This window comes from Neovison vison, chromosome 3 (assembly GCF_020171115.1).
Source record: "Neovison vison isolate M4711 chromosome 3, ASM_NN_V1, whole genome shotgun sequence".
Classification (NCBI taxonomy): Eukaryota; Metazoa; Chordata; class Mammalia; order Carnivora; family Mustelidae; genus Neogale; species Neogale vison.
Window position 1 is genome coordinate 42,451,778 of NC_058093.1, and position 10,857 is coordinate 42,462,634.

Genomic DNA, 10,857 nt, shown 5'->3' on the forward strand with positions numbered 1-10,857 from the left:
CGGATTCTCGCCACAGTTGGTGACTTCTGTCCTGAAGACACACTAGAAAGTTCTTTCAGCTTTGGCCAAGGGAGCAGTCCTATTGATTGCAGAAAGTGTTCTGATGGTGGTCCCTCGGCTTTAGCCTCCAGCCTCTCCATTCTCCTCACCCTCCTCCCACCCTTCCACCTGGGGTCTTCACTTTGCCCTAAAACCTGACAGCCCAGATGCCTGTGTCCAGCTGGTGCCCGAAGCACGTTCCTCCAGCCTAGCTCCTGGTCCGGTCCCCTGAGCCCCAGGTGTCCGGTCCATCTCAGGGAAGCATCACTGTGCCCAGCTGCTCCGAGGGAGCGGAAACAGGGCCAGCAGCCCGCATCCGCCCTCGCCCCATGGGTCAGCATCCTGGGGCTTCCGAGACAACGTGTCACAGGCAGGGTGGCCCAGGACAACAGAGGCGTGTTCTCTCCCGGTGCCCAGGGTGTTGGCAGGCCTGCTTCCTCCTGGAGCTCGGAGGGACCGTCTGGTCCAGACCTCGCTTCTGGCGCCCAGTTGCTGTGACAGTCCTCCATCCTTACACGTCTCTGTCTCTCTCCTTATAAAGACAACCAGGCATTGGACGAGGGCTGCCTAATCCAACCGGAACCTGGTCTTAACGAGTGGCAGCCACAAAGACCGTGTTTCCGAACACAGTCTGAGTCTCCAGGTGGATGTGACTTTGCAGGGAGAGTGCTGGCAAACCCAGTCCACCCTGCAAAAATTGCTCTCCTTCCATCCTGTGGGTGTCGGCCATGCCTGAGTTCAGGGGCACTTTCTAGGTCCTAGAACCTTCGGGAGAAAGAGCGCATTGCCCCCGTGTGAAACCGGAGCCTGCCCTCTGACCTGCCCTGTGCCCTGCTCCTTCCTCCGCAGGCCTTACTGAAAATGGACTGCCAGGGCCTGGTGGTCAGACTCATCCAGGACTTCGTGCTCCTGACCACGGCGGTCGAGGTGGCGCAGCGCTGGAGGGAGCTGGCCGAGAAGCTCGCCAAGGTGTCCAAGCAGCAGATGGACGCGTACGAGTCTCCGCACCGGGACAGGAACGGGGTCGTGGATAGCGAGGTGAGCCTGGGCGAGGAGATGCACTCAGCTCTGTCTGCTGGACAGCATGTCGATGGGGACGAGTGAGTGGACGTGAGAAGGGGAGGCTCTCCCTGAGCGGGGTGAGTGTCTTCCTTCCCTGGACTTGGCTGCGCGTCCCGATCTTAAGGGACCTTCCGTCAGACGGAGCAGCACATGAACGGAGCCCTTTGTGGCCACTTCTGCCTGGTCTCTGGCCAGGTCTGTGTTGGCTAAACACCTGGTATGTTGTGAAACTTGGGTTCCTGCTCACAGGTTCTTTGTAGTCTCATTTGGTGGCGGAGGTTGCTTTAAGCTTCTGGAAAGTGGGTTCAGGCCAGGAGACATAGGAAGGAGGAAATCCCAGAACAAGGGTGTCCTTTATTCACGCAGTGAATTTCTTAAGAAATGGCCCACCCGGAAAGTGCTGCAGGGATTCAAGGAGAGAGTCCTTCCTGCCTCCTCAGATGCCCTTTGCTACATACCTGCTCTTGCACAAACACCTTCCCTCAGATGTGCTGGCTCTGGACAGGGTCTGTTCCTCCTGTTTCTCTGGGTTTGTCCCTCGCTCCAGGGAGAAGCATAAATAATGAGCAAAGGAACTGCTTAATAGGATCGAATAATAATAGGATGAAATAATAGGATTGAAGAATAGGGTCAAACTTCTTACTGTCCACCATCTTCTCTCCCCTTCCCTTCTTTTATCTTGGACGACTCCACCATTCAGGCCATGTGGAAACCCGCCTATGACTTTTTATTAACCTGGAGCCACCAGATCGGGGACAGCTACCGGGACGTCATCCAGGAGCTCCACATAGGTCTGGACAAGATGAAAAACCCCATCACCAAGCGCTGGAAACACCTCACTGGGACTCTGATCCTGGTGAACTCCCTGGACATTCTGAGAGCAGCTGCCTTCAGTCCCGTGGACCACGATGACTTTGTGATTTGAGTGGGTTTCCTCACCCCCACTGCTGCTCTGGGCACTGCACCGTCAGTCTGTCCTGGATGCCCACGCCGTCACGTGGAGCTGGGGAGGGAGAAAGGGCCAGCTGCTCAGACGCATCTGGGGGTCCCTCTAGGGCTGGGCCCACACCCAAGGACCAAGCACACAGCAATGCTCCACCGCCCTCCTCCATCGCTGCTGGGGGCCGGGTGGGGGCGCCTAAGGGAATTTCTACTGCAGGTCATTGCCAATCACATAGCTTTCTACTTGTTAGGTATAAATTTAAATTGAAAACTCCTTTTTTTAAAGTTTAGGGGGAGGCAGTTGAGAAAGGTGGTATCTCATTTTTTTAAAGGACCATAAAGGTTTTTTTAAAAAAAAAAAACACCTTAATAGGAGAGGATGCTGTTGAGGTTTTTATGTTCTATAAAGACCTTTTTAAATTATGTCACAGATGTATATATGTATTTAAAGGTCACTGGGGACATTTGTGATTCCCAGCCACACTTAGCACGTGGAGAGACGCTTATTCAAGTGTTGGACCCCTTTTGCTCTCTACTTGTAAAAAAGGGTAAATCAAATAGGAATGTGGTTTTCTGTTGATGAGTCCAGCGCTTGCCCATCCTTTCCAAGAGTGTCCTAGGTCCTGCTGTCCCCTCTCGACTTGATTCTCTTCTGTCTCTTTGCCTCGTGTTACAGGAAATGATCAGTAGACCTTCTTCGAGCTTTAGTGGGACCTGAGCCAGCAGGTGCCCATGAGATGAGAAGGCAGCTGGGAGCTGGTATTCGTCCTGGCCCCCACCTGCATGCAGTCCTTCAAGAGAATGGTGCCATTGGCCGTGTGGGGGTTCCTGCAGCCGTTGGGCCCCGCAGCGATCAGCCACCGCTGTCCTGTTTCTCCTTGGGGGCGGGGGAAGGGAGCCCTGCGCCAGCGTGTGCACAGAGGGGCCGGCTGCCACTAGCCAACTCCACTTTATTCATTACAAAGTCAGTCCCTGTTCCTTCCTGGAACCACCCCTGTGGCCTAGGAAATAACATAGGGGACACCGACTTTTTTCTGTCCAAGAGAAAGATGAATAGGCTCCAAGCAGGATGAACGTTTTCCAGAAAGGATACTTTCCCACCGAAAGTCAGGGACTCAGAGCGTTGCACGGATACCCTTTACTGTTGCCGATCAGAGTGGTTGTGCGTGGGCACACGGAGCAGGGCTCCGCCATCCTGCTCTGGTGGTGGCAGCTTGGGAGGGGGGGACGGGGCAGGACTACGGGGGAGGAACTACCTGGCAGATCGAGAGGGATGATTCCGGGTACGTGCTAGGACACGCAGCCTGCTTGTGTGGCTTGATGGTGGGCCACTTGGGATTCCTGGACCTCATTCTCTATATCTACTGTCTTGAGATGTGTTATGTTAATTACCTAGTGTAATCACTGGGTGATCCCTATTGGGCTAAAACATTCTTATGTATCTGCTGATTCAGATCCTGAAGATCATCTGGCTAGGAACACACAGAAAAACACTAGGTTTCTTAATGCTGCAAGAACCAGGACACGCGATTCCCCAATCATCCCACGAAGTCACCGTAAACTCCGCTTCTCTCTTCCACCATCATTCTTTAAGAGGTATCTCTCGCCTTCTCCCCAAAGAAGAAGCAAAACCAGTCGCACCTTAAACCGTGGATGTTTTTCCTCAGGGGCTTTAAATAGTTTCCTATGCAACATGTCTTGTAGCACAAAAATTAAATTCTACAAAAGTTGCAGTAAATTTTATTTGGATATTTTAACCTATTGTGTGTGTGTGTGTGCGTGCGTGCGTGTTTTTCTGTACACAACCAAACTTGAAATAAAACAATAAAACCTTGTGAAAGCATCTGTGCATAACGGCTCCTTCCCAAAGAGCCGTCCCTCGAGGACAGTATGACCGTTGGTTCAGCAGATGACTTTTATATTTTTACCGAATATTCTGTAGTCTGGTCCAGGAAGCTCGGTTAAAATCTCTAGTTCTCCAGATGCCTGGGTGACTCAGTCAGTTAAGCATCCAACTCTTGACTTTAGCTCAGATCTACTTCACAGTCCTGAGTTCAGGCCCGGTGTTGGGCTCCCTGCTGGGCATGGACCCTACTTAAAATTAAAAAGAAAAAAAAATCTCCAGTTCATTATTAATGTTAATTTTGATATTCAAAGTAGTAGTCCTTTGCTTATAAAATTACGGTGTTGGCAGGTGTTTTTAAAGACCAAATAGTCAGGAAAAGGATTTGGTTAAAAAAAAATTTTTTTTCCCCTAAGAAGACGACATTTTGTCCATAATTCCTGCCTCGGTCCTCACTTGACTGTCCTACCATGTCACATGGGACGGGAGCCAAATCGCTTGTGATCACCAAGCTCCCCACGCCCTCTGTCACCTGGTCTGGCAGCCAAGCCCAGGCTCGGTCCTGGGACAGCCTTCCCCACAAGTGGTCACCAGATCCCAGCACCCTGTAGTCTCCCGTGCATTTCTACTGCCACAGCGGGACCTCAGTCTTTGCCTTCTCTCCCTTTGCTCTCCTTACTACTCATTACTCAACAGCCTCCCCGCCACCTGGCCACTCCGCTCCTGCTTCCTGCTGTATGGTCTGCTCCTGGCTCACACTCAGGCTTTGGCTGCGCCTCCCGAGAACGTTCAGCAGCAGAGCTGCTCCCTGGACCATCCCCCACAGTCCTACCTCCTTGCCTTTGAGCTGTTACCCACGCTAGAACACCTCTCCTCCTCCATCAGCCACACTGAGCTCCTTGAGGTCATGGAGCATCTGAGCGCGTTACTGAACCCCCAGAGCCTGGTGCCACGAACATATTGTGGGAGGGAATTGACTGTGACTGATAGAAACGGTCTTTCAACGCAGATAGCTTGGCTATTTAGGGGAGGCTTCGTACTGGGTTTACAACCAGTGTAAGACCTATTTGGCCAGTGATCAGGGCATCGGATCCAGCAGTTTGTGAAGTGTTCGAAGGGGGAGAACATGGTAGGGATGGAACTCAAGTGTACACCAAAAGCAATTAATTTCCCTAATAGCTCATTTCTGGCCATGAGGGAAACGCTGTCAGTTTGGTCCATGATTTATGCTATAATAAAATTCAATTTTATGTAAAAGAGATTGAAATGGCATCATCTGAAACAGTAACCTGAATTCAGGGGAAAAGAGAGTGTCGCCAAGTGCCCAGGCTTTGTATCACACCTGCGGTCTATGAAAGGTTTGCTCCAATTCATCTTCGTGATGACCCTGGTTTCAAAGAGGAGGGAAGCAGCTGGGAGTGGGGGGAGCAGCAAACAGGCCCAGCTGGTGCAGTGGCCAGTGCAAGTTCCGTCCATCCCCAGCTGTGCACTCCCGCCGCATCAGCAGAGAGAAACCCAGCAGCACACAGGCCATTGTCTGAGAAGCAGGTGCCCGGGAGCGAGCAGGCAGTGCCACGGACCGCTGTGCTCTGGGGGACCAGGGGACCAGCCAGCAGGGTTCCTCCACCCCTCACAGACCTCTGCTGGAACATGTGTGCGCAGTAGTTAAACAATTTTACAGTCTTAAAATTTCATGTCCATTTCCCTAAAACCTCAAGTATTTAAAATATTTGCACTTAGTCCAAATTATTCCTTTTTAAAAATTTTCAGCTTTATTGACGTGTACTTGAAATAGAAGCAAACATCTTCCACTTTGAAGACCCAGGCATTTCCAGCAAAGAGTTGGTCCTAGGTTGGGTCGCACAGTACTATAAATGGGCGTCACTACAGAACTGGATTGAACCACTTAAAAGGGTGAAGACGATAGACTTTCACTATGTGTTTTTTGCCGCAATTTTTTTTTTTTTTTAAGTGAAGGAAGAGTCCCGGTTGCCCAAAAGCCCAGCATTCGGTTATGGAAATCAGGGAAGGGATAGGAGTGGGTCCAATGCAGGACTTGAAACCCTCCCGTGGACCCCTTTGGCACTTGGATAAAGCTCTGAAGTCCTCACAATTAGGTAAACGCATAAAATAAGCAAACCCGGGGCTTACAAATGAAAGCAATTACATTTACATGCAGTTAGCAAAAGGTTTTTTTAATTGTCACTGGGATATATATGCTATTTTAGGCACCAAATAACAACATAGTAGCAGGTCTCATCCACCATAAACTTACAGAATAATGATGAGCGTTGCAAGTATCTGAGCTTGAGAAATCATTGACAAAATCACAAGTATTCCTACTAGAGGTCCCTTGCCTCCGTGCATGCCCGGAGGAGATACTAATGTTCAGTTAGAGGTTTATGAAAATGAAGATGTATTTTTTTTTCCTTATTTAAAAAACCAGGAAGCTCATGGTAAGGAAACTGACATCGGATATGCTCTGCTAGTTGCTTCAAAGGATTTGCAGGATGTTTTCTGCCCCAGCTCGTCCAGAATAGTATTTTCAAAGCTTTGCTTCTCTGATCTGTTACTCTACCTAACAAGGCAGAAGGAAATCAAAGGAATAAACTGGTCGTGTCTGTGACTTTTTAAATATCTGAAGTCAATTTCCTTAATTTCCCAATTCAGTTGCTTTGCATTTTAGAAGAATATCTGTCTAGTCAGGTCCTACGTAGGCAGTACAACTCTCTATGTAATCTTCACTCCGGGGCTCAGCAAGGGACAGCCAGAACAGGAGTGTGCATGCGGCATAAGCCTTGTGAGATGTGGGCAGCTTGGCGGGAGGGCTGCTCACCCAGTGCATGTCCTGGAAGCCAGTTTTGCGCACACACAGCAGGAGGGAGAGAGGAGCCAGCTCCTGGCCCTCCAGGATCTGTATTCCAGGAAGGAAGAAGCAGACCTTTGAAATTGAAGGGAGACGGCCGCGTTACTATTGAAGCAGCCCAAGAGAAGATTCAAGAAGCCACAGTGCTTCCCCTCCTCCCCACACACACCCACTCCCATTATATTGATTATTAATGAAGGCTTCTGATTCGATCCCTTCCATTTCTCTCGGGTTTCTCCTTCGATCCTGGCCCCCAGGACAGTCCTTCTAAAACAAACCCATGCCCCCTCTGTTTCACACCCACCTTCAGTGGCCCCCATGTTTAAAGGAGACGAACAGGGGCTCCCCCGACGCCCACGTGTAGGTCGCTGTTGGCCCCGACGAAGCTTCCACCTGCCCACTCAAAATGAGAGAAATAAGCACAGTGGACTGAGGCTTTCCATTCAGACAAACTTATGCAAATCAAATCATTGTTCCTGGTCCTGAGATTAAGCCCTCCATTCCTTTTTGGTGTTAAAATGTCCTTTATTTTAGTAACTGATAAAGAGAGTCAATTGTAGGAGTAGTGGTTCTTAGAGAAGTAAAATGTTGGCCGATGACCAGCATCCAAGCATTTTTTTCTTAAGACTTGAATTTTTGGACAAATAAGGGAGAAACAACATGAGACTGACTGTTTCTGTGGCCCTCTGTGGCCCTTGTGGCTGTTTCTCCCAGACCACCCTCCTCACTGTGGTAACAAGAGCTTTCTCGTGTTCTCTAGGTGCTCGGCGTCTTGAGAACACTTTCACTATATTTGGAACCCAGAAAACACAAACTCGCAGCTTCTCTTGCAGCTAAATGCAGGCATGTGACGAGTGGATCTCTGACTCAGAGACCAGCAACTCGCAGAGGGAGCCGAGGGGGTGGTGGAATGTTCGGGGCAGCAGTGGTCCCGGGTCCTTGACCCTCCCTGACATAGGTGGCGCTTTCCTCATCAGGCCAGTTCTAGACATCAGCACGGAGTGTGGCTCCTCTCCCAGCCCTCTGGGGAATGACCTAATTATCTTTGAATAATCCCCTTTCCAGAAGCATCAGCCAGGGCCAATTTCTGTTGCTTGCAAACACGCACCTGGCCTTCTGACGAGTTTTATTCCTTTGGGGTTCTGCTCTGATCATCAGAGTCCCCTGGGAAGTCTTCTTGGATGCACCAAGAAAAACCCCACCTGTTTTCCTGCAGCCCTCCACCCTTACCACAAATATAATCCGAATCTTTCCATGCATTTGCACCTTGTGTCCCACAGACTACAAACGGAGCGAGGAAGATGCCACAGTGCCCAACTCACACCCAGTAAATTCTCGGGTGTGTGGCTGGCTGAAAGAAGAACGCCCCAGGGACCACGACGGAGCATCCAGCTGGAGGGAGGCTACATTAGGGCCTGAATAGCTTTGTGTGTCTTTGTAAGGATTTCTTTTTATTAAACAAATACAAGTTTTACGGGCAAGTCTATTCTGGATATTTTCCAGAAGTTTTTACTCTACTCGTTTTAGTTAACCAGCCTTCCCACTGTGACATCGCATGTGTTCATCTCAGCCGAAACTCACAATTGGAATAACAAGTGTTTGCATTATGGTTCGCACATCCGCGCCTTTTCCTACATGCCAAATGCAAAGTCATTTCACACCCAAGGTGTGGATGGTCACACCTAGCTGAGGATAGCAGACGTGGAGACACTTGGTGAGCATCTGCGGCCCCCCAGGGGAGATCAAGTCAGGCCCCCCGACACCTGAGCAAGCAGGGGGCAGGTGGCACAGTTGCCTGGCAACCCCACCACTCCCGGGGCCCTCCTTCTCCAGAAGAGAAGGGATATGGAGAAGTGACTCACTTTCATTTTTGACTCAGAGCCTGGTTAGAATCCACATCTATAGAATGAAGACTTTAGTAGGATCCAGGCTGACGAGTCCGCTTCACGCCTGGACACCGAAATTTACGAATGCAATCCTGGGTGTGGACAGAAACGCTGGACGCAGGTATATTCTTTGTGCAGCTGGTACACTCATAAGGATAGACTGGTGTGTTAAAGTATATATATCTTTGGAAAATCAGATTCCAGTTCTCTAGGTCATCTTGCAAAACACCTTTACGTATACCTAATTATCACATTTTCCGGGTGAGAGATGAGTCGAGAAATTAAAGACAGAAAAAGTAATGGATATGGGTGAGGGACGCAGGCTCTTGACCTAGTTAGAAATAATTTATACAGACTTTGGAGATTTACGTCTTTTTCCCAGACCCTGGGAGAGAGCTCTCATTTTTCAAATACTAGGTTTGTGCGAAATCCATAGACAGATAGCAATGGCCAGTGTCATGATGCCATACGCAGGATATCCAGAGCTATCCAAACAAAAATAAATCTGCTGTGCATTCAGAAATTCATACCGAAGTAAAAGCAACTCCGTTTTCTCTTTGTGACATGTAATATGTATTCCAAAATGATGCTTAAAATGTTACTGGAGATCTCTGGCACCGTCCGGCAGCATTCTCCCTGAGTGAAAGAGCTTTGCCCCACACTCACACTGCCCTTCCAACAAGGCAGGCGACTAGCATCTTACTTTCGAAATATCTTCAAAATGTAATACTTTACTTCGTGCTACTCAAACGTTTTGATACTCTTATGTGGGTATTTTGCAGGTCAGTCAGATTACAAGAGACGTCTGGTTAAAATATCATTAGTAGTTTGGAATCCTAGACGTCTTCTTCCACCCAAAACTCTGGGAGGAAGTGAAGAGAGTACCATCCTAGCTATCTTGAGAAAGAATTCAGCTGTATAAGATCGTTTTTTAGACCGTAATTGCTGTAACCATTCACCTGATTTTTTATTTCTAAGTGAAGTCCATGGACCACCTGAAGGAGACTCATGGTTTGGGGGACACACGGGGAAGAAGCATATTAAAAATGCAGATTCCAAGGCCTTCCTGGACTTTTAGAACCAGATGCTTGTGAGGGCCCAGGAATCTGCATTTCCCCGGGTTTTCCATCTGAGTCCGAGGTGGGCTCAGTTTTTAATTGTACGCCAAATCCTAGGCAGAAAAGAAGGGGAAGTGATTTCTGTTTCTGCAGAGAAGTAGACGGGCGCGGCTTCTGCATCGCGATGTCCCCGTACCTCTGGGGCCACGGCTCCAGACTCCTGAGTCTCCACACGCTGTCTCACTTTCTTCCACCTCCTGCTGAACTTTAATTAAAATCCAGGCAACTGTTTTCACGGAGGCTTCCCTGATACGAACCGTGTCACAGGCACCCGTAAAGCTGTCCCTTCCCCCGGGGGCACAAAGGGGCCGCCGGCTGGTGCTTAGTGGGGTGTGGGCTCCATTCCCTGGGCCTCCCTCCCTTCCCTGGGCCTCCTCGGGCTTCCTGTTTGGCAGACAAGGACTGCTGTGCCCTGCTGGAGACCGACCTCCACAGCCCCGGCCTGAGGTTTGGGCCTCACCCAGTGTTCTGAATTCAGGGGCTAACATTCACAGCTGGTGTGGGGATTTCCAGCTGCCTCCTACCTACCTCCATGGGGGACCCTGTGTGGGCAGAAGCCAGTCCGCTCATTTGGTTAACATTGGCGCTGAGGCAAGGACTCTGGAGAAGCCCCTCCTGCTGGCCAGAGCAGGCTCAATGACTCCCATGTACCTGGGAGGTGTAGGGCATTCTTATATGTGTGCACCTGTGTGTTGTACCTGCACAGACATCCAGAAGGATTCTGAGGCAGGCCTCCCAGCATCGCTTACCTGGCGTGACATCTGGCCTTTACACCAAGGCCACCGAGACTAATAACCACCGACACTTAGCCCCTGCTTTGTGCCTGTCATAGTCTTAAGAACTTTAGAGATGTCCTTTTTAAGATTTTATTTATTTGACAGAGAGACACAGCAAGAGAGGGAACACAAGCAGGGGGAGTGGAAGAGGGAGAAGCAGACTTCCTGTTGAGCAGGGAGCCCAATGAAGGGCTCGATCCCAGGGCCCTGGGACCATGACCTGAGCCGAAGGCAAATACTTTACTACTGAGACACCCAGCTGCCCCAGAACTTTAAAGATTTGAACTCATTTGATCCTTGCAACATCCATGTAAGATAGGTACAA

The 10,857-nt window shown here is 49.8% G+C and overlaps 1 protein-coding gene across 1 annotated transcript in view; it reads left to right on the forward strand.

Annotated features, from left to right (window-relative positions):
• SH3BP4 (SH3 domain binding protein 4) overlaps positions 1 to 5,147 on the forward strand; it is an 83,184-nt gene extending 78,037 nt beyond the window's left edge. Inside the window, exons 5-6 of the mRNA XM_044241898.1 lie at positions 889 to 1,077; positions 1,802 to 5,147. Of these exons, the coding sequence (XP_044097833.1) occupies positions 889 to 1,077; positions 1,802 to 2,026 (414 nt within the window). The 3' untranslated portion in view covers positions 2,027 to 5,147. The remainder of the gene's footprint in view (positions 1 to 888; positions 1,078 to 1,801) is intronic.
• The last annotated feature ends 5,710 nt before the right edge of the window (positions 5,148 to 10,857 follow it).